At 40.2% G+C, this 19012-nt stretch overlaps 1 protein-coding gene across 11 annotated transcripts in view; it reads right to left on the minus strand.

The window, feature by feature from the left end:
- The window catches only part of LOC117358755 (galactosylgalactosylxylosylprotein 3-beta-glucuronosyltransferase 1-like), a 97133-nt gene that overhangs the window by 39797 nt on the left and 38324 nt on the right, over window positions 1-19012 (minus strand). For all 11 annotated transcript variants that reach the window (XR_004539083.1, XR_004539082.1, XR_004539080.1 and 8 more), the window contains 3 exons: window positions 18109-18251; window positions 6656-7188; window positions 4842-5138 (listed from right to left, as the gene is read on the minus strand). Coding sequence is in view for 4 of the 11 variants with exons in the window: in XM_033940370.1 (XP_033796261.1) it covers window positions 4842-5138; window positions 6656-7188; window positions 18109-18220 (942 nt within the window). In the remaining 7 variants the exon portion in view is untranslated. The remainder of the gene's footprint in view (window positions 1-4841; window positions 5139-6655; window positions 7189-18108; window positions 18252-19012) is intronic.

Genomic DNA, 19012 nt, shown 5'->3' on the forward strand with positions numbered 1-19012 from the left:
ATCTACCTCTCTACACCCGAAATTTCACCTAAAGTCTCTGCCTGTTTGGCTGACATTGCTGCCTGAATGTCCTGCCATCATCCGAAACTAAACATGTCCAAGACTGAGCTGCTCCTCGTTCCTCCTAAACCCTCTGCTCCTCTTTCTCCATTGTCCATCCCTGAAAATAATACTGTCATTGTTCCAGTCTTCTCTGCTTGCAACCTTGGAGTCATCTTCTATTCCGACCTCTCGTTTTCTACACACATCCAACAAACTGCTAAGGCCTGTCGCTTCCATATCTACAACCTCACCAAAATTCACCCCTTCCTCTCTGAGTACAGTATCCAGCTCTTTGTCCACACTCGCGTAACCTAATGCAAAGATTGCTACAAACTACTTCTAACTGGTTTCCTGTAGTGCCATCTTTCCCCCCTGCAATCTATATAAAACTCTGCTGAACAACTCAGCTTCTACCAACCTTGCGACACTCATGTCACCCCTCTCCTTAAATCACTTCACTGGCTTCCTATCCGCCTTCACATTAGAGAATGACACGGGGAAAAAATCTGTTCTCGCCACCGCCCCGTCCCCAGCCCACCATCCTCTGCACCGCCCCGTCACCGCCGTTCCCTTCACCGCCCTGTCACCGTCACCGCCATCCCTTTCACCGCCCCTTCACCGCCAATGCCATCCCATTCACCGCCCCGTCACCGTCCCCGCTGCATCCATATAAGCCTTAGTACTGTAATATTTAGCTTATTCCTTTCTTATAAATCAAAGTTCCTGCTGCTGAACTAGAGAAAGAGATGTTCAGCTGGCAGGGTTTTGTTTATAAATTTTTATCAACACAACTAATATACTACTTTATCCTAAAGCAAAAAATAAATAAATAGAATTTTTTTTCTACCTTTGTTGTCTGGTTTCTGCTTTCCACATCTTCTCATTCAATTCCTTCCATCCACTGTGTGACTTCTTTCTGCGTTTTCCATTTGCTGTTATTGTGCCTCTCCCTTCACCTCCCCCCCCCCAATTGCTCTAGCACCCATCTTCTTCCCTCCGCTCCCCCATAGTCTGGCATCTGTCTTCTTCCCATTCTGTCTTCCACATTTCCCTTCAGGATATGTTCCTCTCCACCCTCCTTCAATGTCTGTCCTATTCCTTTCCACCACCCTTCCCTCCCTCCTTTACCATCTGTTCCTTTCTACCACCCTTCAGCTCCTCTCGCGTGGCCTATCTATCTACCTTCCTCCCTCTTATTTTCATGGCACGTTACAATGAAATTTGTGCAAGCCACTGGAGCCTGCGAGCTCGGTCCCTGTCCCATCCCCACAAACCATCTCGCTTCTGTGCTCCTATTTTCCCCATTTCTAATATCTCCCCTATGTATCTGCCATTGCCCCCCCCCCCCCCGTGTCCATATACCATCCCCATGGCATGTCCCCTTTGTCTCTGTCACTATGCCCCATGCACATAATTTCCCCTCTTTCTGTTACCTTCCTGTGTCCAGATTTCCCCTATCTTCCTCTTCCATACCAGTGTGTCTCTTCTTTTCAACCCCATCTAGCTTTTTTCCCTCTTTCTTTCCCCCCCCCCCTTGCTTCTAGCATCTGGCTCACCTGCCTGTCCTTCCCTTTCTTTCCTGCTGTGGGTTTTTCTTTCCGTTTTCATCCCCTTGGCCCAGAATCCTTTTCCCTTTCACTCTCTCCTTCCAGTTTGAGCCGGGAACACGGGCGATCGCACGGTCCTCGCAGCCCCCACCCGCCTGCCCAATCGATCGTAGTGATTAGCCAGCTCTCTCCCTTCTCCTCACCTTAGTTTGCAGGCTTTCTTTTTCGGTGACCTGCAGGCTTTCCCAAAGAGCCGCGCACACGCGGCTGCTCAGTGTTCAATCTTCTGCTCTGCTGCAACTTCCTATTTCCGGTTGCGTCAAAGCAGAAGATCGAAACTGAGCAGCAGCGGGTGCGCGGCTCTTTGATAGTGTGCGGGTCGCCGAAAAAGAAAACCTACAAACTAAGGTGAGGAGAAGGGAGAGAGCTGGCTAATCACTAGGATCGATTGGGCAGGCGGGTGTGGGCTGCGGGGACCGCGCGATCCTTCATGCCTCACTGCTGGGACAAGACCATTCACCGCTCCACAGGGCAGTGAATGGCCTTGTCCCCGTCGCCGCAGCGACTGCTAGTTTTCGTTCCCCGTTTTGGCGGGTTACCCGCGGCTAAATGCGGTGGCCGCGGGTAAACCGCCACCGTGTCATTCTCTACTTCACATACAGCTCAAGCTCTTATTGCTGACCTACAAGTGTGTTCATTCTGCTGCCCCTCAATATCTCTCCTCTGTTCTCTCTCCTTATATACCTCCCAGAGAACTCCATTCCTCAGATAAGCTGCTCTTAGCAGTACCCTTCTCCTGCACTGCCAATTTCAAACTTCGTTCTTTTCATCTAGCTATCCCTATGCCTGGAATAAATTACCTGAGTATGTCTGCCAAGCGCCTTCCCTTCCCTTGTTTAAAAGCAGACTGAAAATCCACCTTTTTGATATAGCCTTTAATCCATAACCCTACTCCCCAGTGCCCACCAACCTAGCCAGCAGATTAACCGTTCCCATTAACTGTATCCATGACATCCTGTTTGTTTGTCTTCTCTATTTAGATTGTAAGCTCTTTCAAGCAGGGACTGTTTTCTTTTTGACTCTCTACAGCACTGTGTATATCTGGTAATGCTATAGAAATAATTAATAGTAGTAGTAGCAGGTACTAGCCAGGCCTGACCCTGCTAAGCTTCTGATAGTAAGAGCGAGCCTACTCAGGGTGGCTAGGCTGTAGGCATAGGAAAAGAATACAATATGGAAAAAGGTGGGAGGAGAATGGCAGTCCTTGGATAAAATTCAGTCTGAAACGAGGTAACCTTGGACATAATCCATATGTATAGTGAAGACTTGAGTTATATTACTAACAACATGTTATTACAGTTCAAGATAAGCTGTGGATTGTCTTCCAGTTGTTTAATCTCAGTATTACAGCCATATAAATCTGAATGTTCAATTCAAATGTATCACTACAACTCTTAAGTGTTCACATCTGTAAAGAGGGCTTGTAAGCAAGTCATTCATACTAGAAATTTCCTCCAAGATTACAGAATATTTTGTTCAAGGATGTATGCTCTGCTGCTAATCTTACGGAATTCCATAAGAGAGTGAAGACATATATGTCTAAGTTTTTACTCCCTCATTTCATAATTCAGCACTTAAATTTAAGTACCATTTGTGTGCACTTAAATTTATAGACTACGTGCACTTATGCAGTTAATTATACATTTGTGTGTATAAGTGCTAAGTGAGCGCTCAGTACTGTTCTATAATTTATACAACTTAGTGCATAAATTTAAGGGGGGGGGGTGTTCACAGGGGAAGAGCTAAAGTGCCTCATTTAGGTGTCTGCATGTACATCTGTAATTGACATGGCATAAGTGGAGTGCACTGAAATGTAGACACCTAGGTGTTGACTTGCACTAGTATTTTATAACAGAATCTTGGCATTACAGAATTAGCGCTCAGAGCGCTGCATGTAGGCACCTAAATTGTGGTGCCCAGTTATATAGAATTGCCCCTTAATGTATAAGAACATAAGAATAGCCTTACTGGGTCAGACCAATGGTCCATCAAGCCCAGTAGCCCGTTCTCACGGTGGCCAATCCAGATCACTAGTACCTGGCCAAAACCCAAGGAATAGCAAAATTCCAGCATCTCAAAGAATGGCAAGATTCTGGAACCCCAATGAGAGCAACATTCCAGAGCTTAGATTGTGATGTCATAATGCCTCATTCCATAGTGCTTCAGAGCCAACCTCATTAGTAATATTACAATGGCTTAATTGTCCTAAACAGTGTTCCCCTGCGAATTCGCGGTTTGCGAATCGCGGACTCGTTCATTCACGACTGCCTCTTCCTGTAGTAAAGTCGGGCTACATCAATCAGGAGCTGTGTGTCAAAGCAGCTCCTGATTGGTATAGCCCAACTTAACTACAGGAAGAGGTGGTCGGAACAGACCGCGAGTGATTTTCTTCACCCGCCGGCGCTCTAGCTGCCCTCTCCTGCCTTTTGACAGGCGAAAAACCGCATTCAAGGTTTTTTAAAAAAATTTGTGGGGGTTTCTGAAATGGAACCCCCGCAAATTTTGGGGGAGTATTATACTTGGCACACATAAGAGCATAAGAACAGCCATACTGGGTCAGACCATCTAGCCCAGTAGCCCGTTCTCACAGTGACCAACCCAGGTCCCTAGTTCCTGGCCAAAACTCAAAGTGTAGCAACATTCCATGCTAACGATCCAGGGCAAGCGAGGTTTCCAGCATGTCTTTCTCAATAACAGACTATGGACTTTTCATCCAGGAAATTGTCCAAACCTTTCTTAAAACCAACTACGTAGCTATGTAGAAAGGAATGACATGCAATTTTATGTTTTTATAATATTTGTATAGTACATTTTTGCTTATGTTTGTTGTATGCCACTCAAAGCTATGATGACTAGGTAGGAAAAAAGTTTTAAATAAAGATCTGCCTGAATCTTTTTTCCACTGGTGTTTTCACTTTGTTTCTTTTACTGGTTTTATATGGGGGTCCAGTCACTCTTTGCTTACCTGTCCCTGATTTTGAATGATGATACTATGACTTCAAGTTAAATCAGAAACAAGATCTATACAGCATTAAAATGGTAAAATGAAAACTCTTTTACCATATTGCACAACTAGAACACATTTGAAACAAGTCAGTTTCAATGAACAGCAGCATCAGCAGTAAGTGAAGATGTTACTGTAAGGTAGATTGGCAATGTGTCACAGGTGCTGAAGCAATCTGAGGTACTAACCTTTGTGCAGTTGGCTGCTTTAGGCTCCAGTCCATTCATCGTAACCAAGTCTTTCAACAAGCTGCTTTCCTGATATCCCCCTTTGACACCTTCCAGCTTGAAGTTAGCCTGGGGCCTCTCCAGGATGAGATGGATGCTCACTGCAAATCCAGCCATGTCGATGGGAAACGGACGGCCAGGGTCAAAGACAGCCTTCCAGCCAACCACTCGGCCTGCAGGGCTGACTCTGGGGGATTCATATCTCAGACCCCCGGTAAAACCAACAGGCCACACAGATACCTTCCTGGTGTATCGCATCTGTAGAAGAGAGAAGCAAAACTGGCATAAAAGCTCCTTCTTCTAGTAAAGGAAAGGGAATCTTTATGAAATCCACACACAGTACATTAAGACTGCCTTTATCTCAGTTATTAGGCCTCTGCCAAAGGAATACAAACAAGACCACAGACAGGGAGTGGGAAGAAAGGAGACATTTCTGAAAAACAGGCATAAAACCTTTTCCTCCCCATAATTTTGCTTGCCAAATTCACTCTTTTTTTTCCCTTTAAATAAAAATAGAATGTGAGAACTTGAACAAGCTGTATACATCATTAAAGGGATAATGAATTCTGTACAGGGTAAAAATAACTGTGATACTTTTTCTTTAAGAGAGATAAATTGGTTTCCAAGTCTAGTTTGGTGATATCTTGTGCCATTATATATTTCAGTTATACGAGTATATTCTACATTGATGTAATGTTTTCCTAGGACTTATTTTTGGAAACATGGATCATACCCCCTCTTCTACAAAACCGTTCTAGCAGTTTTTAGTGCAGAGAGCCGCGTAGAATGGCTTGCGCTCCTCCCGACGCTCATAGGAACTCAATGAGCATCGGGAACAGCACGGGCCATTCATCGTGGCTCTCTGCACTAAAAACCGCTAGCGCAGTTTGGAAGAAGAGGGGGAATAGTCATTTTTTTCATGTATAAGATTGCAGCCAATCTCATTGACAAGTTACATTTTGCTCTTTATAAGAAATATCTGAATAAAGTAAATCGCACCAAGACAAGCTATTTTCATGTTGTGGCCCAGAAGAGTGGATGCCTTTAAGAAACTGTTGAAAAGACACTATGAGATGTTGGTCGGTGAAAATCTGAGTTGTATTAGGTTGCTTGAGAATGATTCTTGGTATAGGTATTTTATTTTGATTTTATGCTGAATATGATGTATATTGTGTTGTTTTGTTTGTGAAATGTCTGTGAAGTACTATTATGTGTGTGCTGTTGTACTTCACCTTGAAAAGGGTGTTTATTTAATCGGTCTGCCAGCACTGCGTATACCGAGTGTTGTTTGTGTTACTTCACTGATAATAAACATATATTAAAAAAAAAGAAAAGGGTGGATTATAAATAAACCAGATAGCAACAAAAACAGGCACCAGAGATGGCAAAACCAACTAGGATCCAAGTTTCGGCGACTACATCACCTTCCTCAGGGGACAATAATGAACTGTTGGCACAAACAGTTCACTATTGTCCCCTGACGAAGGCAACGTAGTCGCCAAAACTTGGATCCTAGTCGGGACTTTGTTTGTTTTTACATTTTTTAGATATTGTACTTTGAATAAAAGACTCGTGACCATCAGTTGGTTTTGACATCTCTAGTGCCTCTTTTTGTTGCTCTCATCATTGTAGTCCAAGGCTTGGTTTCTTCTTTTCTTTTTCTCCCTTATAAATAAACAAACCATAAACCATTACAATTCAAAAGTATAAATATGCAAACCATGAAATAAAACACCACTTAAAACAGATAACATCTCACTCTTAAAATGTTATACCTCATCAAATAATTCCAAGCTGTAGGTGTTATCATCATCCGCAAAATACACGACACCATGTGGAGGGTTGCCAGGGCTGAGGTTTTCCCTAAGCCAGCGTAGTCCCCTATTCCTCTGTAGTGTCCCCCGGGGGCTGCGGTTGGGGAATAGGGGCCGACCCAGCCTTATGCTCTTGGGACTTTCCATATTCAAGTGAGTAAAGTTGAGGCCTGCTTTCTCCAGTAGATTAGCCACTGTGACAGTCCTCCTAGGGGAATCTTCTACCACGATCCAGTGCAAGTTCTGTACATGCAGGAGGGTGTTCAATAATCGAGTCAGCTCAGCTTTCTGTACTGGGCGGGTATAGGTAGGCGTTATGACATAGATTATGGGCAGATTGTCTGACCATGGAAGAGGTCTTGAGTAAACATAGGTTCTGATGACAGTGGTGGCTCCGCTGTTGTTTTGTTGATGGACACAGGAAGAACTCTCTTCTCTCCACCGCAATGTGTTATTTGAGGAAACTCTGGTTGTAGAGTTGTCGCCTAGATCTTCTGTAACATGGAACAAAAGGACAGAAGAAAATATCAGATTTTAATTGCATTTTTATATATTTTATTTACTTAAATTGATTTTATAGCACCTTTTCATCCAATAATCTCAAAATGCCATGCAATAAAAATAAAAATGCAATATAAATGCAAAATTTAGCTTACAGTCATAAAATGCAATAATAAATACAATGAACTTTATTATACAAATAAAGCATTAAAACCAACAACAAAAACTGAAATAAATGCATAAATGTACTCATGCAGTCTGCATTGGGTGCTGAGCACTTATTGAAAGTGCTTTTCTTTCAATGTTCCAGTATGCAAAGAAGATATATTTGGACAGACAACTCAGAGGTCCTTTTACTAACAAGCTGGATAAACAATACCACTTCCATTGAGCCAGAGATAAAATTCAGTCTGAAACGAGGTAACCACTTGACTACGAGATTCTATTGTCTACCCAAGATACATAAACTGGGCGTTCCACTATGATCCGTTGTAAGTGCAATCAACTCCACCACCCACCCCAAGTACCTTATGTGGCCTGAAAATTAAGAATTTAACTGACAACATAGGCTCGACTATCACAGATTCTGCCCATTTCATAGAGATTATTAATGGCTTGTGACTATACAACACAGACATTCTGGTCAGTTTTTTTTTTTTTTTATAATTCTTTATTCATTTTCATATTTTACATGAAGTGTACAAAATATTGAGTTACAACTAATGAATACACAATATCACTTTTATATCTATTACATAATATTCTGAACAAATTTTTTTTAATCCTCTCTCCCACCCCCCACCCTTCAAGTACTTTCCAATCACCTTATACATATTGTATACCATATTATAACATGTTATGTAAAATTATTTTCACTACCCCCCCTCCATGTGTGCCATAAAGAAGACAAGAAAAAGAAGAAAAGAAGAAGATAAATCCTATTATTCATTCAGTACAATACTTTATCAATGGCCCCCATATTTTTATAAATTTAGGATATGTCCCTCTTTGTATTGCTATTACTCTTTCCATTTTGAATATATGACAAATTGTATTCCACCAAAATGTATAATTAAGGTTACTATGATTCTTCCAGTTATTGGTTATATGCTGAATGGCAACCCCTGTCATGACTAGTAAAAGCTTGTTATTTTCTGGTGAAATTTGACTTTTTTTTTCTCATCATCATTCCAAATAACACTGTATCATATGATATTGCTACATGATTTTCCATCAATTTATTAATTTGTGGCCAAATTGCATTCCAAAAACTTTTAATGTAAGGACAATGATATAGTAAATGATCCAACGTCCCAGGTTCCAGATTACAGTGCCAGCATTTATTGGACTTAGAACTATCTAATTTTTGCAAACGTGTAGGGGTCCAAAAAGCTCTATGTAATAAAAAGAACCAAGTTTGTCTCATAGATGCTGACACTGTACATCTCATTCTCCAAGACCAAATTAGTGGCCATTGAGATGCAGTAATTTGATGCTTAATCTCAATGCTCCAAATGTCTCTTAGACCATTTTTTTGTTTTTTATTCAAATATCCAGATATTAATTTATACCACAATGCGGCTTGATGCCCTAGGAAGTCTGCTTGGAAGCATAAGAACTCTAAACTATATTGATTATTCAATGTTTTCCATTCAGGGAACCCAACCTGAATGGCCTGCTTCAATTGCAACCATTTAAAACTTTGTTTTTTACTAAGACCAAATCTATGTTGCAATTGTGAAAATTCCAGCAGTTTACCTTCTGAAATAACATCATTCAGAGATCTAATGCCTGCAATAATCCATTCCTTCCAAAGGATTTGAGCTCCGCCAATTTTAATCTTGGAGTTTATCCATAAAGACTGATTAGTTGACTTGTTTATTGGGACAGGTGTTAATTTACTAATAAACCTCAACGTTTTCCAAGTATCCATTAATATCTTATTTTCTCTGTATCTTCTAGGCATGTTGATACTTGGAAGATGAACTAAATTTAGGGGAAACTTAAAGCGCCATTCCAAATATAACCAATCCGGTGCATTATCTATCAGTTCTGGGAGGATCCAATACATACCCTGACGTAAAATATAGGCTTGATGGTACCTATAAAAATTTGGAAAATTTACCCCTCCCTCCTTAATTGATTTTTGCAAAGATACCAAAGCTATTTTATGTGTTTTACCAAGCCAAAGAAATTTCATTAAAATGCTATTAAGCTTTTTATAAAAGGACCCCTGAAAATAAATAGGTATCAAACTCATTTGGTAGCAAACTACAGGCAAGATCATCATTTTAATAGTTTGAACTCTCCCCCACCAAGAAAGATGTAACGGATTCCATTGCTCACATAACTCTGTAACTCTTTTCAATACAAATTTTTCATTTTCTTTTACTGTATCTTCAATTGTATTTTTAACTTGAATGCCAAGATATTTAAATCCTTCTTCTTTCCATATGAACGGAAAAGCGTCAAATAATCCTTTTACACAATGAACATTTAAAGGTATAAGTTCAGACTTACTCCAATTAATTTTATAACCTGAAAATTTGCCAAACATATCAATTAATTCCAATAGACAAGATAAGGTAGACTCTGGATTCCTCAAATAAAGTAAAATATCATCCGCATAAGCTGAAATTTTATATTCCATATCAGAATATGGAATACCCTGTATCCCCCTTGCTTGCTGTATTGCTAACAATAAGGGTTCTAATACAACATCAAATAACAAAGGAGATAAAGGACAACCTTGTCTAACTCCCCTCTGCAATTGAAAACCATCAGATATCATATTATTAATATTTAATCTTGCAATCGGGAAGCTATACAATGTTTTTACCATTTGTATAAATCCAGAACCTATACCAAACCATTCTAAAGCCTGATACATAAAATTCCATTCTACCCTATCAAACGCTTTTTCTGCATCCAAGGAAACTGTAAAAGCCGGTTCATCCATTTTTTTTGATAAATTTAACATATGAAACAATAATCTAGAGTTATTAGAGGAATGTCTTTTAGCAACGAAACCCGTCTGATGCGTGTCTATAATATGTGGGAGAGCTTTGGCTAATCTCAAAGCCAAAATTTTCGCCAAAAGTTTATTATCCACATTTATTAAAGATATAGGCCTGTAGTCTGAAACCAAAGTAGGATCTTTATTTGGCTTAGGCAAAACAATTACTATTGATTCAGCCATAGTACCTTTAATATCACCTTTTATAAGTTGTGTCTGATATAAATTTAGTAAATATGGGGAAAGGACATTTTGAAATGTTTTATAAAATTCTACTGTATAACCATCACCACCTGGAGCGGATCCAACTCTAAGAGATCTCAACGCTGTTTCTAATTCTTTTAATGATATAGGTTCATCTAAACTCCATTTTATATGATCAGGAACCTTAGGTCCAATAATTAAATCTAAAAATTTTTTACCATCTTTTTGCCTCTCCAAATAAGGCTCGGAAGAATACAGGTCCTTATAAAATTTTAGAAATTGCTTTAAAATTATATCCGTTTAATTGGTTATTATACCATTATCATCTTTTATCCCATTAATGTTAGTTCTTCTTTTTTTTGCTTTAAGATAATTTGCCAATAATCTTCCCACCTTATTAGAATTTCCATAATACATTGTCTGTTTGGAAAACAAGTCTCTTCTTATCATTTTTGAAGCTAATTCGTTATATTTACCTTTTGCTTTCAAAAGAGCTTGTAATACATCATGTTCCCATTTGCTTACCAATTTAGTTTCTAGTATTTTAATTTCTTTTTCTAACTCTATATACTGTTTTTTAATCTGCTTCCTAACAAAAGCCGAATATGATATAATATGACCTCTCATAGTCGCTTTAAAAGCGTCCCATACATTTTCAATAGATGTATCTTCCACTAAATTAATTTGAAAGAAATCACTAATTTGTGTTTTAAAATTTTCCAAAAATTTTTCATCCACAAGCAATGCATTATCAAATCTCCAAAGAGGTCTTCTATTTTCTAATTGATCTAATTGTAAATCTATCCATACTCCCGCATGATCCGAAATGATAATGGGATCAATGGAAGCCTTAATCACTTGCTGCACCTTATGTGATGAAATAAAAATATAATCTGTTCTTGAAAATGATTTATGAACCTGTGAACAAAATGAAAATTCCTGATCATTAAAATGAAGAATACGCCATATATCCTTCAAATCACATGATTGAACCAAATTATCTAAACCTAAAGATTTTATACTTTTACCTGGTTTTTTATCCATTAATGGATCCATTACAGCATTAAAATCTCCAGCCACCACTAAATTAGAAGCAGCCAGTGGTAACAACATACTCTGCAATTTTTTAAAGAATTCTGATTGATTCGAATTAGGGGCATATATATTGAACAACGTCAGGGCATTATTTCCCATACTTATATCAACATGTAGCCATCTTCCATGTGGGTCCGAATTTACTATCTTAAAATTGGCCATACACTTTTTATTTATAAGAACTGCTACTCCTGCTTTTTTACCCTCTGCTGGAGCAAAAAAACATTCTTTCACCTACCCACCCGTTAGTTTCTGTGATTCCTTTATATTAAGATGGGTCTCCTGCAGACAATAAACATCCGCGTTTTGCTTCTTTAAAAATGATAATACCTTTTTCCTTTTGATTACATGATTCAGGCCATTGACATTAATAGAAAATATCTTAAAAGACATAATATATTTTATACTCTTTATCATAATCTTCCTCTTCCCTTCTTCCATAACTAAGATCTAAAAAACTTCTCCCCATGGCACACATTCTTACCTCCAAATTACCCAATCCCTTATTAATCTTTTCCTTAATCATCCTAGTAATATCTTTAATACCCACCTTCTTCCCACCCCTCCCTCCCCAATATAATGACTGCTTAAGGACACACATTGGACAGTAATCCCAACTTCCCCCCTCTCCCCCAGGCAACCAATATTTATTAATAACCCCTTTATCCTTTATTGAGACAAACTCACTACCTCTCCACAATATATCTAATTATATCTCTCTTCTAATCATAAAACCTTTTTTCTTTTTTTTTCTTTTTTTCCCATTTTAAAGTAATTAATTTCTCTATTATTTAACCTTTAGTCACATAACCATATTTATTTCCTAACATTCCATTAATGCATTTTTATCATTTCACCAATCTCTAATTCATTCCCCCAACATTTTATTTCATTCAAGAAAATTCTATCATAGTCATATATTTAATAAAAAGTATCATTTTCCTATATCTTATATTATCTAATCCATCTTCTCCTATCCTCTTTTAAATATCCAACAACAAATATCCATCTCTTCATATATTTCTGTTAAAAAAAAAACAAACTTCAATTTTATAAGTTTTTATCCTCTATTTGTATTTAAACATTTGTATTTCATTTTCAAAATAAATTTTTTTCCCCCTTTTTATATTTCCTCTTCTCCAAATTAAATCCAATCTTTTTAAAACTATATTATCACAACATCAATCTTTACATTCCTTCAGCTACCAATAAATTCTTATGTATCTTTCTTTTATATTATTCATTTTCCTTTCCTTTACTTGCATTTAAATATCATATAACTTGTCCTTTCTATCATTAGTCCATTCTGCAATCTTTTCCTTATTGTCCTTTCATTCTTTACTTTCTCCTTTTCTGACTTATTAAATAAACTGAACTTTCATATTTATTTCTTATCTCCATCCATCCACTCTTAAAGACTTTTGACTGCCAATTGTCATTCTTTTTTTTTTTTTTTAATAATATCCTTTTAGTCTATCAGTCCTGCTTTCTTCTTCTTCACATCTATTTATTTTCCTATTCAGTCTTCACTTTTCCTTTTGTGTTAATTTGTCCAGTCCTTTAATCCTTCTTGTTCATTCTTTACTCCAACCATCTATCTTTCAGTCTCCTAAAAGTTCAGTCTAATAACTTCACTTTAATGTCTTTCCAGTCTATCCTTCTTTCTTCTTTACATTCTTTTATTTTCTTTTTCACTTGTCCATTTTTATTTCCTGTTCTTTGTTGCATATTCTTCTTTTTCCAACAAACAAAAGTCCCATAGTTCTTTATATTTAATTTTTTGTTCAATATCCACCAATCCAGTCTTAGTATTTATCCCTTCATTTCAACACCCATTGTGCTAAAATGACATAGGTTCTGATTTTGAAAGAAAGGTCTTTAGTTTTTCTGGATCAACAAAATACAAAGATTTATCCCCACAAGATACCCTCATTTTTGCTGGGTAATATAACCCATACTTATATCCTTTTTCCTTTAATTGAGATCTCAGATCAAGGAATTTCTTCCTAATATTTGCTGTATTTTTAGCAAAGTCTGGTAAAAACCATATTTTGGATCCTTTATAGTTTAAGTTTTTATCTTTTTTGGCAGCATTTAAAATTTCTATTACTTGCTGGTATCTTAACATCTTGAATATTAATGGTCTTGGTCTCCCTTGATTTTCCAGACTCTTTATTGGAATCCTGTGTGCCCGTTCTATTTCCAAAGGCTGTTTGAAATCCAACTGCAATAATCTAGGAATTAAATTTTCTAAAAACTGTATTGCATTTTTCCCTTCCAAATTTTCCTGTATTCCAAAAAGTTTTATATTCTTTCTTCTTCCACGGTTTTCGTAATCTTCCAGCTGACTTTTCAATTGAATTATTTCCAAACTGTCATTTTTGCATCTTTTTCCTTCACATTCTAAGCTCTCCATTTTAACTTCTAACTCTGTTGTTCTTTTATTAGCTACTTCCATTTGTCTGTGTATATTCAGGAAGATGGTCGAATCAATTATCAGGGAAGGTATTAATGAGCATATAGAAAAAAATAATCTGATGAGATCGAGCCAGCATGGTTTCTGTAAAGGCCGATCATGCCAGACAAATCTACTGCATTTCTTTGAGGGGATAAGTAAGCAATTGGACCAAGGTGACCCAGTAGACATTATATATCTAGATTTCCAAAAAGCCTTTGACAAGGTGCCCCATGAACGCTTACTGAAGAAACTGTGGAGTCACGGGGTGGAAGGGGACGTGTACAGATGGATCAAAAATTGGCTGGCGGGCAGGAAACAGAGGGTAGGAATAAAGGGGCACTACTCTGACTGGATAGGGGTCACAAGTGGTGTTCCGCAAGGGTCAGTGCTGGGACCATTGCTGTTCAATATATTTATTAATGATCTAGAAACGGGGACAAAGTGCGAAGTTATCAAGTTCGCGGATGACACAAAACTCTCCAGCAGGGCCAGAACTGTTGAAGAATGCAAAGAATTGCAAAACGACCTGAACAAACTGAGTGAGTGGGCAAAAAAATGGCAGATGAGCTTCAATGTGGAGAAATGTAAGGTCTTGCACATAGGGAAGGGGAACTCCAGGTACAGCTATACGATGGGAGGGAGGGTACTCGGGGAAGGCAGCCAAGAAAAAGATCTGGGGGTATTGGTAGATAACACAATGAAGCCGGCGGCACAATGTGCAGCGGCCTCTAAAAAAGCGAACAGAATGTTGGGCATTATCAAAAAAGGTATCACTACCAGAACAAAAGAAGTTATCCTGCCACTGTATCGAGCAATGGTGCGCCCACATCTGGAATACTGCGTCCAATACTGGTCGCCATACCTCAAGAAGGACATGGCAATACTCGAAAGGGTCCAGAGGAGGGCAACGAGGATGATAAAGGGTATGGAGAACCTTTCATATGCCGAACGGTTAGACAGGCTGGGGCTCTTTACCCTGGAAAAGCGGAGACTGAGAGGGGACATGATAGAAACTTATAAAATCATGAAAGGCATAGAGAAGGTGGAGAGGGACAGATTCTTTAGACTAGCAGGGACAACTAAAACAAGAGGTCATTCAGAAAAACTGAGAGGAGACAGATTCACAACGAATGCAAGGCGGTTCTTCTTCACTCAGAGGGTGGTGGACACCTGGAACGCGCTTCCCGGAGAGGTAATAAGACAGAGTACAATTCTGGGGTTCAAAAAGGGACTGGATGACTTCCTGGAAGCAAAGGGGATAACAGGGTACAGATAGAGGTTTACCGTACATTGAGCGAATAGGGTATGGATATTTTAGGTTAGGTAGGGAACACTTTCAGGTCGTGGACCTGGGGGGCCGCCGCGGGAGCGGACTGCCGGGCACGATGGACCCCTGGTCTGACCCGGCAGAGGCAACACTTATGTTCTTATGTTCTTAGTTCTGCCATATTACTCACAGTCTCTGTCAGCATTTGTTTGATTTGCCTCAGTTCCCCCATAACTTCAGTTTTGGTTAACTCCTCTGATACATCAGCAGGAAGCGGAACCTTACTCGGGGTAATTTGATCCTGCTTCTGCCTTTTCACAGCCCCTCCGGTTTCACTCTTACTCTGTCGGGTGCTCGCCATGCTCCCGCTGTCCTCTCCGATGTTTTCAGCCGAAAACAGTTTAAAAGGAAATCTTTATTTATTCAACGGTTGCCCAGGTAAGAGGAGCGCTGCGATCACACGACCATTTTGTGTGCACGCTAAGCCACGCCCCCCATTCTGGCCAGTTTTGATGTGGTTTCCCACTTCACCAAAGTCCCAGAGGATGAAGCAGTCCAGGTTATTAGTCAGATGCTAGAGATATGTGGACTAACAAAAAGATGGGCTAACCTTGCAGCATTCTGAGTAATTGGAACTGACATTTCAGCCTTCATGCTGTGGCTTTTTTTTAGGGTATGCTGTGAGGTCTGCAATTTGTCTTTATATATACTGAGTTCTCAAAATCTGATTTGTATGAGGTGGGTGGTTTCCACGGGAAGGAGATTTTGGTGGGAAGGTTGAAAGACAACATTCTTTTAGTACTGGGAACAGTACTTTGCCCAGACAGAAGGCACAGCAATGAGCTGCCCTCTCCCTGATGGTAGTGACACATTCATAGAGTCTCAGGGTCATCTTTGACTCCTCTCTCTCCTTCACCACCCAGATACAACATATCACTAAAACCTGCCGCTTCTTCCTCTATAATATTACTAAAATCTAACCCTTCCTCTCTGAACACACTACCAAAACACTTATCCACGCTCTCATCACCTCCCGCTGAGACTACTGCAACTCACTACTCTCAGGCCTTCCGCTCCAGTCCAATCCATCCAGAATTTGGCTGCATGACTTATATTCCGGGTAACTCATGTTACCCCTCTCCTAGTCACTTCATTGGCTTCTCATCCGTTCTGAATACAAATCAAACTCTTCTTACTGACCTACAAATGCACACACTCAGCTGCCCCTCACTATCTCTCTTCACTTATCTCCCCCCTCTGTCGTCGCCCCCCCCCCCCCCCACCGTGAGCACCGCTCAGCTGGTAAGACCCTCCTATCAGTGCCCTTCTCTTCAACTGCTAACTCCAGACTCCGTCCCTTCAACCTTGCTGCGCCGTTTACTTGGAACAAGTTGCCCGAATCCCTACGGCAGATTCCATCTCTGGCAGTGTTCAAGGCCCAGTTAAAAGCCCACCTCTTTGAGAGTTTTTTCGACTCCTAACTCTTCTCACCTTGGATTCTGCATCCCCAACCCTATATGTCATGTCTGTCTGTCCAAGTTAGATTGTAAGCTCTTCCGAGCAGGGACCATCTATAAATGCCAAAATGTACAGAGCTGCGTATGCCTTTCAATGCTATATAAGTGATAAGTAGTAATAGTAGTCTCTTGAATCTACCCTATTGGAGAGTGCTAAGCTCAAAACCAAACTGAGGATCCACTATGTACTGTAGCTGACACTTTTGCCATTTAGCCCCATGGATAGAAAAACCTCTGATTTTCTAAACCATCTGAATAGCGGCCACCCCAACATAAAATACCGCAGGGAGACTGAGATTTATGGATGCCTTGCCTTTTTGGATGTAATGAACAGAAAGTGGACAGATGGAAGCCTGGGTCACGCCGTATGCAGAAAACCCACCCATACCAACCATTATCTACATGCAGTCGTCCACCACCAGCGCCTCTCCTCCTCTGCGCGCTTTGCCTCTCTTGTTGAGAGGCACATCCTGTAGGCAGTCGTCCACCGCCAGCGCCTCTCCTCCTCTGCGCGCTTCTTCTTTGTCAGCACCCCCAACTGGTGGCGCAGGGCCCCGTCTGGAGGGCCTCCGCATGTGTGCGAATGTTGACGCGAAGACGTCATCATGGTGACATCCGCCCTCAAGCCACAGCCGCCAGTTTAACGTGCCAATGGGCTTTTTCCTAGGGTTACCAGATTTCCTCATTTAAAAAAAAAAAAAAAGAGGACACCTGGCCCCAACCCATTCTGCCCCCCCAGCCCCGTCCCCACAAGAACCTCAACTCTTCTTCCCCAAGCTCAGGGCCACGTCTGGAGATTCTCCAAGCATGCACAGATACAACATCATGATGTCACGTGCATGCATGTGACATCATTGCATTGCATCTGCGCATGCTCGAGGCCCTCCAGACGCAGCCCTTAGCACTGGACCTTCCAAAACCTGGACAAACTGCCGGGTTTTAGAAATCCAAAGAGGACTTGTCCGGCTTTTCCTGGACATCTAGTAAACCTACTTTTCCCACCCATGCGCTTCAGTACATTAAGAAAAATCTTTATTCCTCCCCAGACCCCATGACACAGCTCACCATTAGAAAACCCTTTGCTGAGAACTCAGATCTGTGTACCTCTTTGCATGAGTTTAATAGTTTTGTTACCACAAGATATAAACCAACTGTGCACAGACATCTGCATATTTGTGTACAGTTTGCTCATGTGAAAACTTCTTTCAGCATTGAGCGATCACAACATAGAAAAATGTATGCAGAAGCTGCACTAAGCTGTGTGCAAAGACTTCTACACTTTATTACAGGGCTCTGTCATATTTTCCTTTTACGCTATTACTGTAAACAGTAACATATTTGAAAAGGATTCCTTACTTCTGAGAAGGTTCAGGTAGCGTGTTGTGGGGTGCTGGTGCCACAGAGTGAGAAGCAGAGCCCATGGTAGAACAATAAGGAGGATAGTAAGAAGGCTGCGTCTCCTCAACATGCTGCACGGGTCGCCTGATCATTCTTTATACCTGAAGCAAAACAGATCAGTCTTAAGTATTATGCACAGTGCCATCAGGCACAGGTACTTTTCTCTCCTGTTTGGATTCTCTTTTTTGAGCCTAGCTCCTTTTTCATCTCTCTTTTGCTGTGATTTACAACCATATTCCCCTCCATCTACTGTATCTCTGACCTCATAGGGGCCTTTTTACCAAACAGTGGGGCCTTAGTGCATCCTTAAACAGGTCATCCCTGTACAATAAGGACATTTTTACCCTTGGGGTAAAATAGCCAATTCTTCTATTTTCCCTATTAATGGCCATGCACTAATTTTCCCATCAGCACATGGTCATTAGCATGTGAGCCCCTACCACCATCCATTATGTAAGCAGTACAGGCTCATATGCTAAGCATGCACTAATCAGTTAGTGTGTGACAATGTAGTTCCACTAACCAATTAGCACAGAGCACATCTACTCTCAGCCTCCAGACCACAGTCCAGTGCTAAAAATACATTTTCTTTTTTAGCACACAGGTAGCACATGCATATCCAAAAATTATCATGGGACGTCTGAGGTGCCCTGCTGTAAGACATTTTTTGCTGCGATAGGCAGCTTAGTAAAAGGGTTCCTTAGTCTTTCTGCTCTTCTGATTTTCTACTTTGTCACTTTTCTATCATTTCCACATCTTTTCTTCTGTTCATCTCTTTTCTTCTCCATCTTTCTATGACTCAGACTCTCTCTAGATATGACTTTCCCCTTTCTCTGTAATTCTCAGAATCCCACTCCTGCTC

Source organism: Geotrypetes seraphini, chromosome 4, assembly GCF_902459505.1.
Source record: "Geotrypetes seraphini chromosome 4, aGeoSer1.1, whole genome shotgun sequence".
In the NCBI taxonomy this organism is placed as follows: domain Eukaryota; kingdom Metazoa; phylum Chordata; class Amphibia; order Gymnophiona; family Dermophiidae; genus Geotrypetes; species Geotrypetes seraphini.